The sequence below is a fragment of the Rattus norvegicus genome, chromosome 1, assembly GCF_036323735.1.
Source record: "Rattus norvegicus strain BN/NHsdMcwi chromosome 1, GRCr8, whole genome shotgun sequence".
NCBI classification, from domain to species: domain Eukaryota; kingdom Metazoa; phylum Chordata; class Mammalia; order Rodentia; family Muridae; genus Rattus; species Rattus norvegicus.
Window position 1 is genome coordinate 209,420,666 of NC_086019.1, and position 16,037 is coordinate 209,436,702.

The 16,037-nt window shown below is 52.9% G+C and overlaps 1 protein-coding gene across 1 annotated transcript; it reads left to right on the forward strand.

Annotated features, from left to right (window-relative positions):
- Positions 1-9,791: 9,791 nt before the first annotated feature.
- Positions 9,792-14,167, forward strand: Fgf3 (fibroblast growth factor 3). The gene is made up of 3 exons (NM_130817.2): positions 9,792-10,110; positions 11,848-11,951; positions 13,402-14,167. The coding sequence occupies exons 1-3, from the start codon at positions 9,891-9,893 to the stop codon at positions 13,813-13,815; spliced, it is 738 nt and encodes a 245-aa protein (NP_570830.1). The 5' UTR covers positions 9,792-9,890; the 3' UTR covers positions 13,816-14,167.
- The last annotated feature ends 1,870 nt before the right edge of the window (positions 14,168-16,037 follow it).

The window sequence follows — 16,037 nt, forward strand, 5'->3', positions numbered from 1 at the left end:
TGCAGAAGATTCTGAAGAGAAAGATAGGCCTAGGACCCAGTGGTGGCCCTGATGGCTTCAGCAGATGACCTTGGGGCTTGTGCAGTAACTCAGGAGCAGTCCCTCAATGGAGTCTGTATGGGAGGAACGGCCTGAGGGATGCAATGTCCACGGGAACCTGGGGCTGAGCACCCAGCACGAGGGGGTCAAGCTACAAAAGTTGGGCTTTCTCAAGGTTTGGAAAAGGCTGATCTGAAAGTCAAAAGCCATAAGCAAAATGCATCTGGGGACACAAGGGTGGGGTCATATCATAACTGAGGCCATGAACTCCCCGGCACAATTCCACTAAGAACAATGACACCTAAGGGGCTATAACCCACCAGACAGTGGAGCAAAGTCCAGGCCCTAGAGCCAGGCCCTGCCCTTCTTTTGCTTCGACTTCATGTTTGAGCTATGTGTCTCCCAGGATTTCCTAGGGAGGGCTCACACATGGGAGAGAAGATGGGGAAAGGCCGGTGATCTGTCAGGGATGTTTGGGCAGACAGTCAACAGCTCTAATGTCTCATGGGCTTTGGTGCAGACCCAGTAGGGCAGGCAAGGGAAGGGTTAAAGGCCACTGCAAGGCGCGAGCGCATGTGTGTGTGTGTGTGTGTGTGTGTGTGTGTGTGTGTGTGTGTGTGTGTGTGTGTGTGTTGGGGGGGGGCAGCAGCCAATTTGTAGAGGTCAGGGGGCCACTCCTTCCTCCCAGGTGAGATCAAATGCTATAGGGACAAAGGGACAAAAGGGAAGGAGATTGACAGGGATGCTCTGAGGGACTGCACCCCAAGGGAACACCCCACCCCCACCCTGAGAACAAGTATGGCACGGGGGTCAAAGGTCAGGATTATAGCTTTCCTTTCTACCTGGAGAAAAAGTGAAGCTTGGAGGCTTCCATTCAGATCTAGTCCTGCTGGGGGAAGAGGTTTTGTGAGTTCCAGGGTTAGGACTGGAAGTAGGGTGACAGCTGCCATTGTGACTCCCAGACAGCCTATCCCCAGAAAGGCCTCAGGTACTTCTGAACATCCCTGTAGGAGCACTTGCTGGGAGGCACCAGCAGTTGCCTCCAGCCTAAGGACCTCTTGAGCTCAGCCCACTGCTGCAAAATCCATGGCTCAAAGAATTTGAGATTTGACAGAGAACAATGTTGGCCAATTAGCTACCTTGTGCATGGATCGGCCAGGTCCCGGGTGGTCCCCAGGTCCCTCTTGAAGTCAAGTGGAGCTTTGCTTATTTGCTTAAGGGATCCACCATCCAGTTATTAGATCAAATCCATCTTTCAGGGTCAGCTTTGTTATAGATTTGGGATGTTGGCCCAGGGCAAGGGACTGAGAAACCCTTACTCCATCCCACACTGGGTATCAGAGGGGTGTGTGTGTGTGTGTGTGTGTGCCCTTGGGAACCCAGAGACTTGATTCTCTCTGGGACTGGGATTGTGAACAATTTATGAGTCAGCCATTATCAATACTAGAAACCTAACTCAGATCTTTGGTGAGCGTTGTTCATGCTCCTCCCTTCTGAGCCACCCTCCAGCCCAAACCCCACACTGTTCTAAGACTGGGTCTCTTGCTGGAACTGAGCCACTAGACTGGCTGGCCAGGGAGCCCCAGTGACCCTCCTATCTCCCCACTCTGGAGCTCTGGAGCTCCGCTTTGACTATGCTGCTGAGAACTGAACTTGGGTCCTCAGTCTTGTGCCACAAGCACTTCACCCACTGAGCCATCTCCCAGGCCCCTGAAAGCCACTCTTGTTTGTGCTAGATCGTTTGCCTGGAAGAATCTCCATGATAGGCCCCAGGCTCAGGTTCTGCTCCTAGGAGAAAGTCCTGCTCTCATGTTGGACCAAACCCTTGGTGCACCTTGTCCAGTTTTACTGCAGGGGCCAGAGAGCCCATCTGATGGCCAGGGCAAAATCCTGTCCCCGGCTGCATCCGGCTTCACGGTTCAGGAATGTGTGACTGTTTTGTTAGTTACTGAAGTAACAACAGCCACTCTCAGGCTTGCCCTCCTGCCCAGCTCCAAGAGCAGCGCTCCCTCCCACTGTTGGTTCTGTTTTGGGTTTTGTTTTGGTTTTTGGGCTTTTGGTTTGGGGGGTTTCTTTTCGGTTTGAGGTTTTTGTTTTTTTTTTTTTATTAACTTGAGTATTTCTTACATACATTTTGAGTGTTATTCCCTTTCCCGGTTTCCGGGCAAACATCCCCCTAATCCCTCCCCCTCCCCTTCTTTATGGGTGTTCCCCTCCCCATCCTCCCCCCATTGCCGCCCTCCCCCCAACAATCTAGTTCACTGGGGGTTCAGTCTTAGCAGGACCCAGGGCTTCCCCTTCCACTGGTGCTTTTACTAGGCTATTCATTGCTACCTATGAGGTCAGAGTCCAGGGTCAGTCCATGTATAGTCTTTAGGTAGTGGCTTAGTCCCTGGAAGCTCTGGTTGCTTGGCATTGTTGTTCATAAGGGGTCTCGAGCCCCTTCGAGCTCTTCCAGTTCTTTCTCTGATTCCTTCAACGGGGGTCCTATTCTCAGTTCAGTGGTTTGCTGCTGGCATTCACCTATGTATTTGCTGTATTCTGGCTGTATCTCTCAGGAGAGATCTACATCCGGCTCCTGTCGGCCTGCACTTCTTTGCTTCATCCATCTTGTCTAATTGGATGGCTGTATATGCATGGGCCTCATATGGGGCAGGCTCTGAATGGGTGTTCCTTCTGTGTCTGTTTTAATCTTTGCCTCTCTACTCCCTGCCAAGGTTATTCTTGTTCCCCTTTTAAAGAAGGAGTGAAGCATTCACATTTTGATCATCCGTCTTGAGTTTCATTTGTTCTAGGCATCTAGGGTAATTCAAGTATTTGGGCTAATAGCCGCTTATCAATGAGTGCATACCATGTGTGTTTTTCTGTGATTGGGTTACCTCACTCAGGATGATATTTTCCAGTTCCAACCACTTGCTTACGAATTTAGATGTACCACATTTCTCTGAGGTGTGTTTCCTGTAGGCAGCAGAATGCAGGGTCCTTGTTGCATATCCAGTTTGTTAATCTATGTCTTTTTATTGGGGAGTTGAGGCCATTGATGTTGAGAGATATTAAGGAATAGTGATTATTGCTTCCTGTTATATTCATATTTGGATATGAGGTTATGTTTGTGTGCTTTTCTTCTCTTTGTTTTGTTGCCAAGATGATTAGTTTCTTGCTTTTTCTAGGGTATAGCTTGCCTCCTTATGTTGGGCTTTACCATTTATTATCCTTTGTAGGGCTGGATTTGTAGAAAGATATTGTGTAAATTTGGTTTTGTCATGGAATATCTTGGTTTCTCCATCTATATTAATTGAGAGTTTTGCAGGATACAGTAACCTGGGCTGGCATTTGTGTTCTCTTAGGGTCAGTATGACATCTGTCCAGGATCTTCTGGCTTTCATAGTTTCTGGCGAAAAGTCTGGTGTGATTCTGATAGGTCTGCCTTTATATGTTACTTGACCTTTTTCCCTTACTGCTTTTAATATTCTTTCTTTATTTTGTGCGTTTGGTGTTTTGACTATTATGTGACGGGAGGAGTTTCTTTTCTGGTCCAATCTATTTGGAGTTCTGTAGGCTTCTTGTATGCTTATGGGTATCTCTTTCTTTAGGTTAGGGAAGTTTTCTTCTATGATTTTGTTGAAGATATTTACTGGTCCTTTGAGCTGGGAGTCTTTACTCTCTTCTATACCTATTATCCTTAGGTTTGATCTTCTCATTGAATCCTGGATTTCCTGTATGTTTTGGACCAGTAGCTTTTTCCGCTTTACATTATCTTTGACAGTTGAGTCGATGATTTCTATGGAATCTTCTGCTCCTGAGATTCTCTCTTCCATCTCTTGTATTCTGTTGGTGAAGCTCGTATCTACAGCTCCTTGTCTCTTCTTTTGGTTTTCTATATCCAGGGTTGTTTCCATGTGTTCTTTCTTGATTGCTTCTATTTCCATTTTTAATTCCTTCAACTGTTTGATTGTGTTTTCCTGGAATTCTTTTTTTTTTTTTCTTTTTTTTCAGGGCTGGGGACTGAACCCAGGGCCTTGCGCTCGCTAGGCAAGCGCTCTACCGCTGAGCTAAATCCCCAACCCCTTTCCTGGAATTCTTTCAGGGATTTTTGTGATTCCTCTCTGTAGGCTTCTACTTGTTTATTAATGTTTTCCTGTGTTTCTCTAAGGGAGTTCTTCACGTCTTTCTTGAAGTCCTCCAGCATCATGATCAAATATGATTTTGAAACTAGATCTTGCTTTTCTGGGGTGTTTGGATATTCTGTGTTTGCTTTGGTGGGAGAATTGGGCTCCAATGATGCCATGTAGTCTTGGTTTCTGTTGCTTGGGTTCCTGCGCTTGCCTCTCACCATCAGATTATCTCTAGTGTTACTTTGTTCTGCTATTTCTGACAGTGGCTAGACTGTCCTATAAGCCTGTGTGTCAGGAGTGCTGTAGACCTGTTTTCCTGTTTTCTTTCAGCCAGTTATGGGGACAGAGTGTTCTGCTTTCGGGTGTGTAGTTTTTCCACTCTACAGGTCTTCAGCTGTTCCTGTGGGCCTGTGTCTTGAGTTCACCAGGCAGGTCTCTTGCAGCAGAAAAGTTGGTCTTACCTGTGGTCCCGAGGCTCAAGTTTGCTCATGGGGTGTTGCTTATGAGCTCTCCGCGGCGGCCGCAACCAGGAAGATCTGTGCCGCCCTTTCTGGGAGCTTCCGTGCACCAGGGTTCCAGATGGCGTTTGGTGTTTTCCTCTGGAATCAGTAATGTGTGCAGAGTGCAGTCTCTTCTGGTTTCCCAGGCGTGTCTGCCTCTCTGAAGGTTTAGCTCTCCCTCCCACGGGATTTGGGTGCAGAGAACTGTTTATCCGGTCGGTCCCTTCAGGTTCCAGCGGTGTCTCAGACGCAGGGGACCCGCTGCTGCTGTGCCCTTATCCAAGGGAGCCCAGAGGCCGTATACAGTTTCCTCTTGGGCCAGGGATGTGAGCAGGGGTGGTCGGTGTTGGTGGTCTCCTCCGCTCTGCCGTCTCAGGAGTGCCACCTGACCAGGCGGTGAGGGCTCTCTCCCACAGGGTCTGGGAGCAGAGAGCTGCTGCGGGCCGGGATCCGCAGGTTTCTTGAGTTTTGTTTGTTTGTTTTTTGTGTTTTTAAGATGGGGTCTCAAGTGTAGCCTGGCTGTTTCCCTGTGTGGTCCTGATGACGTTGAAGTCACTGCGACCCCCCTGCCTCTGCTTTCTGAGTACTGGGGTTAAAGGTGGGTGTGGCCACCCCTAGCAGGCTCCACCCTTTTCTCACACTCTTACCCTGGAGTTCTCACTCCTGTCTTGATTTTCTTCCAGATACTTTCATGAATCCACCCCGTATGTTAACAGCAAGGACCACAGCCCATTGGCCAAACTGTCCCAAGGCTTTTCAGAGACTGTCATTATAGTTTACCACAATCCTGAGGCCTGCCTCTTGTTTTCCTTTGTTATTTGAGGACAGGATCTCTCCTTCCATGTAGCTCTAGCTGACCTGGAAGTTGCAACATAGACCAGGCTGACCTTGAACTCACGGAGATGCCTGTCTGCATCCCAAGATGCTAGGAGTAGAGGCCTGTGCTACCACAACCAGCTCCCTGTTTCTGTTAACAATTAAGGAGTCGGCGGCACGAAAGGTGCGTAGGCCCACAACCACTTCAGATACCCATGTGGCAGAATCTCAACTGGGTTCGTGTCCAAGTTCAGCTGGCCCTCAGAATTTCACTAAGGTAGGCCCCCAATAGGGTAGACCTCTGTGTCCAAGAGGTCCTGGCTGACTTTGACCTGGTCCTCAATTGTCCCTAAGGCATCCACACTCTTGGCCCAGGGTTTTCCTCTGTGACATATGTAAGTGTCCATGGGCCCTTCCTTCTCTGCATCTTCCACGATCCGGTTGGAAGGAGTTGTCTTTACCTGGACTCCAGGCACCAGCATTGGTGAAGGTGGGTGTGTACAATCCTGGTTACAGTCCTGGCCTGCTTCCTTCAGTTCTCTCTTGCCCAGAGCTATTTTCCTGTATTTCTAACCACCTGCCTTCTTGACCTTGGAAGACCCTGCTCCCACCCTCTCTCAGGCTGTGAATGGACCCCATTGCCAGTGCTTCAGATGCTGCCCTGCCTTCCCCTCCTCACACAGAGGGAACCTGAATGTGTGCTGTACGGGGCAAGCACTGGGCCTCCATTGTAGTCTCCCCTCCCATACAGAGCAGAGCTTAGTAGAGCATGGAGGGGGTGGAGGGGGCATAATATGGTAATGGAGACCCTGTTAATTGCTTCCAAATGGCCAATTGCAGCCGTTTGACTAATTGGTCTCTTCCAGCCCCACCTTCCCGCCTGGACACCCCCAGACCTGGCCAAAGCCTGCTTAACACAGCTCCCAGGGTCTCTGCTCCGGAAGTTACCCCCTCTGATCTCTCTGGTTATTGGGTCTGGGTCCACCTCCAGCCCCTACACCTACATAGAAACTCAGGAGAAGAGAGGCAGGGAGAAAGCGCCCTGTGATATCCCTGACTTTTGGCCCCAAACTCATTCTTTACTTCACTACCAAGAGCAGGGGAAAGAGACCCAGTATGCTAGCTGGGCACTGACCTGGGGTCACTGTACCTCTGAAATCCTAAAAGCAGCCCATCTTAGAGCTCTCCCAAGCTCAGAGAGGTGAGCTAACTGGCTCAGGAGCACACATCTGGGAGATGGGGGCAGTCTGCTGGAGTCACCTGTCATCAGGAGACATCTGTCCTTTTTCTCAGTAAGCTGGGGTTGATTCACTTGAGTCCCTGGGCCTTCGCATGGGTGCTCACTTGAAGCCCAGGCTCCAGTTCGGTGGAGCCTTTCCTGCCTGTTGTGGGGATCAGCCAGACACCTTCCACAGGTGCAGTGGGGAGGAGAAGAGAAAGGACCACACGAAGGTGCAGATGGGCTTTTTCAGTCAGTCCAGGATGGTGAATGGCAATGGTGTGTCTTTGTACACCGTACAGGCAGATATCCATACCCACATGGGACGCCATGCACAGTGTAGACTCTCCCCAAGTCCGGTGGCTACATCCTGTGGGCTCTTCATCCCACATGTCCTAGGAGCTCTGAGTAGGGAAGAATACTCCTGCCCCTGTGGGACTTGATGTCTACATGTGCCCAAGAACAGTAGCAGATTCTGGATACTGAGTGTATCCCTTCCCCAACATGTTTGAGAACCTTGGGGTGGGTTCTGCTCCAGAAGTACAAACAGCAGTTTGGACAGTATGTTAGGAGCAGGGTCTCATCACCCACCCCCACCGTGACACACTTCCTCCAACAAGGCCGCTTCTTTTTTTTTTTTTTAATTCTTTTTTTCGGAGCTGGGGACCGAACCCACGGGCCGCATCTTCTAATAGAGCCTTTCCTTAGGGCAAGCACATTCAAACCACCATAATGTGTGTGTGTGTGTGGTGTGTGTGTGTGTGTGGTGTGTGTCTCTGTGTGTGGTGTATGTCTCTGTGTGTGTTGTGTGTGTGGTATGTGTTTGTGTGTGTGGTGTGTGTGTGTGTGTGTGTGTGGTGTGTCTCTGTGTGTGGTGTATGTCTCTGTGTGTGGTGTGTGTCTCTGTGTGTGTCTCTGTGTGTGTGTGTGTGTGGTGTGTGTGTGGTGTGTGTTTGTGTGTGTGTGTGTGTGTGTGTTAAAATGTATTTATTTTTATGTGTATGGGTATCTTTTGCCTTCATGTAGGTATTTGTACCAGATAGGTGCCTAGTGTCCTCCTAGGCCAGAAGATGGTGTCAGATCTCCTAGAACTGTGGTTACAGACATTTAAGAGCAACCAGGTGGGTGTTGGGAACTGAACCCAGGTCCTCTGCAAGAATGGCCAGTGTTCCTAACCAATGAGCCATCTCTCCAGTCCCTTTCTTAGATGTGTTTGTTTCTAAGACAGGGTCTCAAGGCTGAGGCTGGCTTCATATCTACTTCGTGGTTACGGCTAGCCTTGACCCCAGAATTCAGTTTCCACATCTCCAGTGCTGGCATCCGGCTTCTGCACTTCTCTTGGCCAGGCACGGGGAGGGAGCCGGCTCCAGGTGCTATGCTAGGGGTGTTTAGGGAGGAGATGTCTTCTTGACTCTGCTGTGCTATCTTAGGAGCATAGGCCACCAACCCCACACTGGTCATCAAGACACCGGGCTGTCCCACATAAAGCAGATTCCACCAATGACTCCAGGGTTTTAGCAGGTCAGTGACTTAGTCTTCAGGTTGCCTAAGGGTTTCCAGGGGCTAGGTCTAGGGCAGAGACCCTGCAGACCCTAGCTAGAACAGAGGACCTGGGAGACTGCTGAGGATGCTCGGCTGTGGGGGGCATGTGTATTCAGCTTTCTGGAGAGGGCTCACTGAGGACTTGCTGCCCTACATGAGGTCTCAGGGAAGAATATGCCCCAGTGTGTGCTATTTGCATGCTATTTCTGTAGCATGGAGTTCTCCCACTCCCTGCCCCCAAACACTTCTCAAGATCTAACATCGACAAGGGCTTCCCACCAGACTCCTCCCAAGAGCTCAGGAACAATGTAGAAGCCAATGCTGCCAAGCCACTGGGTCCTCAGACACACCTGAGGGTAGATGCTGGCCAGGGGACCATTGAAGGCACAGGCGAAGGATGTGGGGTGGGACCTTTTCTCATGATACCTAGGGAAGTCTTCTTTGAGGCCCTTGGAGACAAGGAACTGAAGTCAAGAGCTCAGGGTCCAGGAAGCTATTCCCTGAACCTAGACTCCCCCTTGGCCTGCCAGGTGGGCATGCTTTGTGGGATCTTCTCTCCCTTCTGTTCTGTTGCCCTCTGTTTCTCCACGTCTCTCCTCCTCCCACGGCTATCTTCCTTCTTTCTCTTCTACCTGATCTCTCCCACCCCTGCCTCTCCCACCCCTATTCCTGTCTCTTCCTAGATCTCCTGGGCTCTAAGACTCAGACTCTATTGTCTTTGCTCCTATCTGTGCAGACCCCTCTCTAGACCACCGTTGGGAAAGACCACTCCTGCTCAAGGTGTACAAGCTTCCCTTGGTACCTTCTGGTCATTTAGGTAGCTTCGAGACATAGCGTTCCAGGGCCATCGGGCCACAAGACTGGACGCCTAAGGACAGCTCTACGGTGTGAGAAGCGACCTGCACCGACCCGACCCAACCCCATCTCTCCACGCGCCGCCCTCCGCAATCGCTCTGGATTAGGCGCCGCCTTTCGTGAGCGTTTGTTAGCTAGACTTCCCCGCAAGTTGTTTGCGCAGACATCAGTCATCCGCAGTCCCATTGTGCACCCAGGATTGATGTAAGGCGGGAGGGGGTGACAGGACCTAGGGGCGGTTGCCTTTAGGCCTTGCTCTATAATTTTCCGAGGCATAATTGGTCTGGGGACGGGGGCGGGGCGGGGACCTTTCGGAGGCGGGAGGGGGCGCAAGGCGCACGGCGGAGGAGCGGCGGCCCGACGGCGCTGGCCGGGGCGCTATGCGCAGGCGACACCCGGCCTGAGCCCCGCGCCCTCGCTAGAGACCACGGCCGCCTTTTGTTGCCAAACGCCCTTTCTTCAGAACTGTGTTCGGCAAAGAAACAGGACCCCCATTCCTGGGTGAAAATTCAGTCTTCTCTCTCCATCTCCCTCTCCTCTTTCTTGTCTTCTCTCCGTCTATCTCTTTCCCTCTCTCTCCCTCTCCACCCGTCCCTTTCTCCATCTCCACCTCTTTCCATCTCTCCTTGTCTCCCCTCCTCTTCCTCCCTCCCCGTCCCCCACCTCTTCCCGGTCTCCCTCTCCCTCCCTTTCCCTCCTAGCCACAGTCGAGCCGGCCTGGCGCGCGAGCGTGTGCTCCCTGCGCCGCGCCTTCGTGAGCCCCGCGCTGGCGCAGCCGCCGCTGCGGGCGGGCGCGATGCCGGGATGGGCCTGATCTGGCTTCTGCTGCTCAGCTTGCTGGAACCCGGCTGGCCAGCTACGGGGCCCGGGACGCGACTTCGACGCGATGCGGGCGGCCGTGGCGGCGTTTACGAGCACCTCGGCGGGGCGCCCCGGCGCCGCAAGCTCTACTGCGCTACCAAGTACCACCTCCAGCTTCACCCGAGCGGCCGCGTGAACGGCAGCCTTGAGAACAGCGCCTATAGTGAGTGTTCAGGTTGGGACAGGGAAGTGGGGTGGCGGAAGAGATCGGAGGGCTTGGTCCCCTGTCGCCACGTCCCGGGTGGGAGCAGAGCTGAGGTCGGTCCGAAGACGACACCGCGGTCCCAGCTACCGATCTTAGAGAGCTGCCCTCCCGTCCCGCTCCCCCCAGGAACTGCGCGGGAGGCGACCCCGGTTCTGACACGTTTGTATTTCTCAGTGAAAAGCCGTTGGACAAGGATTTATCGCCCTCTTTATTGTTTTGACGACCCCGGGGCGCATGGCCAGTCCCTTTCGTCCTCCTTGCTCTCAGCCGATGCGCCGAGGACACTCCACTAGACAGACCTCGGTTTCCGCGACGCGGTGTCTGGGGACAGGCTTGTCCCTCGTCCTGCGCCCTACAAGAGCACGACAGGACAGACAGGCGTCCCCGCGTGTTTCTGATGCGGCTGGCACGCATCCACGGCCTGCAGCTCGATCATACCCAGGGCCAGTTCCCGAGCATTGCAGGGTTTGGCTTCGTGGGTTCGGTACACGCGAGCGGAGCTCGACCAGTAGTGTTGAGCGCCGCGTGGGAGGGAAGCTGCGCAAAGCTCACCGCGCCCGGGGCGCAGGAAGCAGAGCAGGGGGCGAGGGCGGCGGAGGGAACCGCAGCTTCCTCCTGTAAAGCCGCAGCCCCGCGGGGGCGTCCTAGGAACCAGCCCCTATCTGGAGCGCGGGGCGCTCCTCATGCGCACCCCTCCCCAGTTGCCTGATCCTGGGCGGCCCCAGATGTAGAGGAGGGGCACCTTCACTGCCACACCTAGGGGCACTTAGGTGGGTGCTTGTCTGGCGCCAGCTCTAGAGGCCTCTTACCCTGCAGAATCTCAGTACTGGTCCCGGTAATCTGGACCGCGCTGGGTCCCAGAGGGCGCTCCCGGGAAAGGGATTGAATCTTCGATCCACACTCTCTGGGGTCTTTAATCTTCGCTCCCCACCCCCAAAGCACTATACTGTTCACTGCAAGGAGCTGGTAGAAGTTTGATTGGTTTTGTATTTTATCTGTTTTGTGTGCCACAGTGTCTCTCTCTCTCTCTCTCTCTCTCTCTCTCTCTCTCTCTCTCTCTCTCTCTCTCTCCCTCTCTCTCTGGAGTTGGTTCTCTACTTCCATCATGTGGGTTAGTGGAACAAACTCTGGTGGTTAGTGTTGGTGGCTACTCTGCCATCTGTGCTGAGAGATCGTTAACTTGTGTACCTACTCTAGGGTCTGGGTGGGTCCTGACACCTTTCCTCAGCACCCACTAGGGGTGACATTATGATTGGGCTGCAAGGCCTAGCTTCCCTGACAGTCTCTGGGCCACCTCCCCTTCTGAGTCTCCATCTGCTCTGGGGTTTGGATCCCCAAACCATCATGTGTGGCCTTGGGCAAGTTACGTGTCCTTGGCTTCTGCTTGCTAGACCAAGCCGTTCACAAGATTGCACAACTGCCCAGGTTGCATCTGAGGTATGTGGCAGGGGCAGGACATTCCCATCATGTCTTCTCATGAGGTTAGGATTAGTGTCTCAGACACAGTGGCTGGATGTCCACTTCCTCACTGCCTACCCAATGTTTTCTTCCTGCTAGGACTTCCAAGCCCCATCTCTACCGGGTGGTTATGATTGCTCACCTGTCCCGGTTTCCTAAGCCTGGGCTGAGGGGCTTGCTCAGGCTTAGTCTCTACCTAGGTAGAGAAATTGATGGACCCTTCTTGACTCTTTCCAGGCATCCTGGAGATTACTGCTGTGGAGGTGGGCGTGGTGGCCATCAAAGGGCTCTTTTCTGGGCGGTACCTGGCCATGAACAAGAGAGGACGGCTGTATGCTTCGGTGAGTTCCATCAGTAGTGAGCAGGTGCTGACGGAATAGCCATCTGGCTTGAGCATCTGATTGGGGGACAGAGAGGATATGAATGATAGACCACTTGGCCCCCAGGTCATGCCAGACTCAAGCTTGTTCAGATCCCTCCTGGGCTTCTGAGTGCCTGCCCAACACAGACCTTAGGTGTTCTGGAAAATGCTCTTCCCACCTATCTGAAGTCAGTCTCTTTCTCTGAACGTCACAATGGTGGAGACAGGAAGAGAGCATGGCAGCAGGGGATGATGAGGTTGGGGTCCAGGTGCTTGGACTAGAACTTTCCAGAAACCCATCTGGGACGTCCACAGACTTGCAGACAGGCCCCAGCTTCTTTCAGCTGCCAGCTGGCATCTAAGGCCTCTTCCTGCAAGCCTGTCCCTGGCTGTCCTGGGTAGTGTGGCTCCCTGTGTGCTGTATCCATGAGCCAGTGACACTCCACAGTCAATCCCCACCTCCTGGAAGCCATAGAACACAGCTTCCCACAACTCCCTCTACTGTAAGGGCCGGCAGAATGTGATGCATCCACTGAAGTCAGCACACCCTCTACTCCTGCCTCCATAGCTGAGAGGACCAACCAGGGGCCATGATGGGCCATCTCCTCTCTTAGCCTCACCGCCAGTCACCTCCAAGTCCTCAGACATGTGGGCTCCTTGACTTAGTGTCTGTGTCTTCAACATGCACCTCACCTCAACTCACCTCGACTCACCTCACTTCCTGCTGCCTAACCCCAGAAGTAGCACCTTGTCACATAGGCCTCATTCCTTCCCATTTGGAGCTGCTAGTCACCTAAGCTGGCAACCTCTCTGCCCTTCAGCTTGTCCATTCATTGTCTATCATCCATTCATCCATCAATCCACCCATCCACACAGTCATCTACCCACACCTCCATCTATACACTCATTCACATATCCAAACCACCCACCCACCTATCCACTCAAGCATCATCCAACATCTATCCACCTAGTACCATCCTTACTCCCAATTATCTAACCACCTATACATTCATTTGTCCATCCACCTACACAGCCACTCATTCACCCAGCAACATACCTAAGTACTACCCACTCGCCCATCTATCCACCCATCTATCTATCACCCACCCATCACATCCATCCACCTGTCCAGCGGCCCACCAACAACACATCCACCCTCTGACACACCAGCCAGCCAGCCACCTCCGGCATGCTCTACCTACCGTAAGCCAAGCACGGAACCAAGTGCAAGGCTACAGCCCAAAGGATAGTGAAGGAAAGTCCCTTGAAGCAGGGCACAGTCTTGGAAAGGTAGGATAGCCAGGCTGCCTACACAGTGGCAGGTGTGGACAGCTGGTCCAGGCAGCCTAGGAGAGAGGGAGGCACTGGGAGCTGTGGTCCCATTGACATCATGGCCTCCATGGCTGTTGACTGTGCCTTCTGTCCCACAGGAGCACTACAACGCAGAGTGTGAGTTTGTGGAACGGATCCACGAGCTGGGTTACAATACATATGCTTCCCGCCTATACCGCACGGGGCCCAGTGGGCCAGGGGCTCGACGGCAGCCTGGTGCCCAGAGACCTTGGTACGTGTCTGTGAACGGCAAGGGTCGGCCACGCAGGGGCTTCAAGACCCGCCGCACACAGAAGTCTTCTCTCTTCCTGCCCCGAGTGCTGGGTCACAAGGACCATGAGATGGTACGGCTGCTGCAGAGTGGCCAGCCACAAGCCCCAGGAGAGGGCAGCCAACCCAGGCAGCGGAGGCAGAAGAAGCAGAGCCCAGGTGATCATGGCAAAATGGAGCATTTGCCAACCAAGGCCACTACAAGCGCCCAACTGGATACAGGGGGACTGGCTATGGCTTGAGTGGCCACTTGGAAGCCCTCTGAGACCAACCTCAGCAAGCACCCAAGATCCACTTGGAGACCCAGCCTCCCCACCCTTGTCTGTGGGGTGGCTGCATGGGGGACCAAGAACTTGCATGCCTTTGGGGGCTTTTAAAGAGCAAGTGCCAACTGCTGAGGGACTTGGGTCAGAGACTCTGGAAGACTCTTCAAGATGTGTGTGGAGTTACATGAGAGGGAATTCTAATTACAGGGGTCATCCTAACCCTGGGTGGAGCCCAGCCAATGGCAGACAGTCCTGGCAACCTGAGGCAGTGGAGAGTGGAGGGGCTGTGATTCAAACATTAAAGGTGTCTGTCTGTCTTGCTACTTAACAGCTGGGATGCAGGCTTAGGATGCCCTGAGGCTCCAACTGAGATATTCTGTCGAGGGTGGGGAAGGCAGTGGGTCTGTAGGATTCACTGCGTGGTGTCAGGAAGGTTGTGTTCTGAAAACGGGCTGAGGTGCTGCACGCATGCATGTGTTTGTGGGCTCTTGTGTCGCAAATACCCACAGGCATGTGTGTAGAAGGGTGTCAGTGTATTTCTGAGAGGATGTGTGTATGAAGCATGCCCACACATGGTCCTGGACTTTTGACTTCCAGGCCTCTGTGTGTGTGTGTGTGTGTGTGTGTGTGTGTGTGTGTGTGTGTGCGTGTGCGCGCGCGCACATACGCACACATGTGTATGAAGTGTGGATCTAGAGATTTGTTCTGGTTTAGGATCCCCTCCCTCCCTGTGTTAATTTCCTCATTGATGTGAGCAAACACCTGACAAGAAGCATTTTAAGGGAGAAGGGATTTACTTTGGCTCACAGTCTGAAGGCACACAGTCACTCATGATGAGGGGAAGGTGGGATGATGAGGGCGGATTGAGGTTGTGGAGGCAGAGCCTGCTCACATCTCCATAAGCCAGGAAGCAGAGGGGGGATGGCTGGGGCTCAGCAGAGAGAGATGTGTGGTGCCTAGCCTTTTCTCCTTTCAGGCTCTTAGTTTGACGGTACAGGAAGCCATGGCAACAGGGCCTGAGGTAGCTGGTTACGTTGCACCACAGGGCAGAGAGAGATGAACACTGGTGCTCAGCTTTCGACTCAGTCTGGGGTCTCAGTCCGTGGGATGGTGACTCCACATTCTGGGTGTCTTTCCTCAGTTGAACCGTTCTGAAAACTCTGTCACAGACAAGCACAGCGGAGTGTCTGCCAGGTGATTCCCAACCTAGTCAGGTTGTCCATGGAGATGAAGCATGCCCCGCTGGGAGCTATGTGTTTCTCTGAGAACTGCTTTTTTCAGGTGAAAGACCTCAGGCAGGGGTTCCTTTCTTCCTCTGTTCTTGCTACCCACCTCCAGGACTCCAGGCTCTCCTGACAGCCAACCCCAAGACAGGCCCAGATTCCTCTGCACCTTTGTGATGAGACCTTTGGCATGGAGCTGCCCTCGGCCTCAGGATAGGTAGATGCAGCCTCAGCCCCTCAGCAGGCCTCAGACCTTAGAATTGTTCCCCAAGGAACTGGCATCCAAGGTGACAGTGATAACAGGGCTTTTGTTCCCCAGAATGAGCCAAGCACCTCAGCAGCTCCTGGGGAGGAATAGGGGACTGGGAAGTGTCTGTCAGATGATATTTAAAGCTGACCCAATAGGATTCTGGGCCACTTTGGCAGCTGATCTTCTTCCAGGGGATCTGTCCCTTGCTCTTGGTCAGAGACCAGTGGCTTCACAGGGACCTGGGTTAGGAGGGAGGTGGGAGCGTTCATGTCCTGCTCAGTTCATATCAACCATTTGACCCTGGTTGACACAACACACTCTTGTCTAAAAAGGGTTGTGCTAGATATGAGTGGCTTATAGGAGGCCATGCACGCTCAGGGAAGGCAACACCCCAAGTCATTAGTGTCCTTATGAAGAGATTTGGCTATAGGCCAGGACACACACACACACACACACACACACACACATGAGACCCATAGGCAAGCCACACAGACACTCAGAGCATCCCAGCGGTAAGATTTTTATGTGGACCTGGGGCCTAAATCAAGGTGAAGCTTCCACGGCTAAGTGGCTGGAGACTGCCAGAACCCCAGAAGCTCAGGAGGCACAAGTGAGCCTTGAAAAACCTTGCCCACCACCTTGACCGTGGACTTCTGGCCTTCAGCCTGTGACAATACATTTCTGCTGTTTTGGTTGGTGATATTCTGTTTATTCCTTGTTGTTTT

Excerpts from the sequence above, each read along its gene's own strand:
- Fgf3 (NM_130817.2), top strand. The coding sequence starts at position 9,891 with ATGGGCCTGATCTGGCTTCTGCTGCTCAGCTTGCTGGAACCCGGCTGG. Across the intron at positions 10,111-11,847 it reads CCTTGAGAACAGCGCCTATA|GCATCCTGGAGATTACTGCT; the intron begins GTGAGTGTTCAG and ends GACTCTTTCCAG. Across the intron at positions 11,952-13,401 it reads GAGGACGGCTGTATGCTTCG|GAGCACTACAACGCAGAGTG; the intron begins GTGAGTTCCATC and ends TCTGTCCCACAG.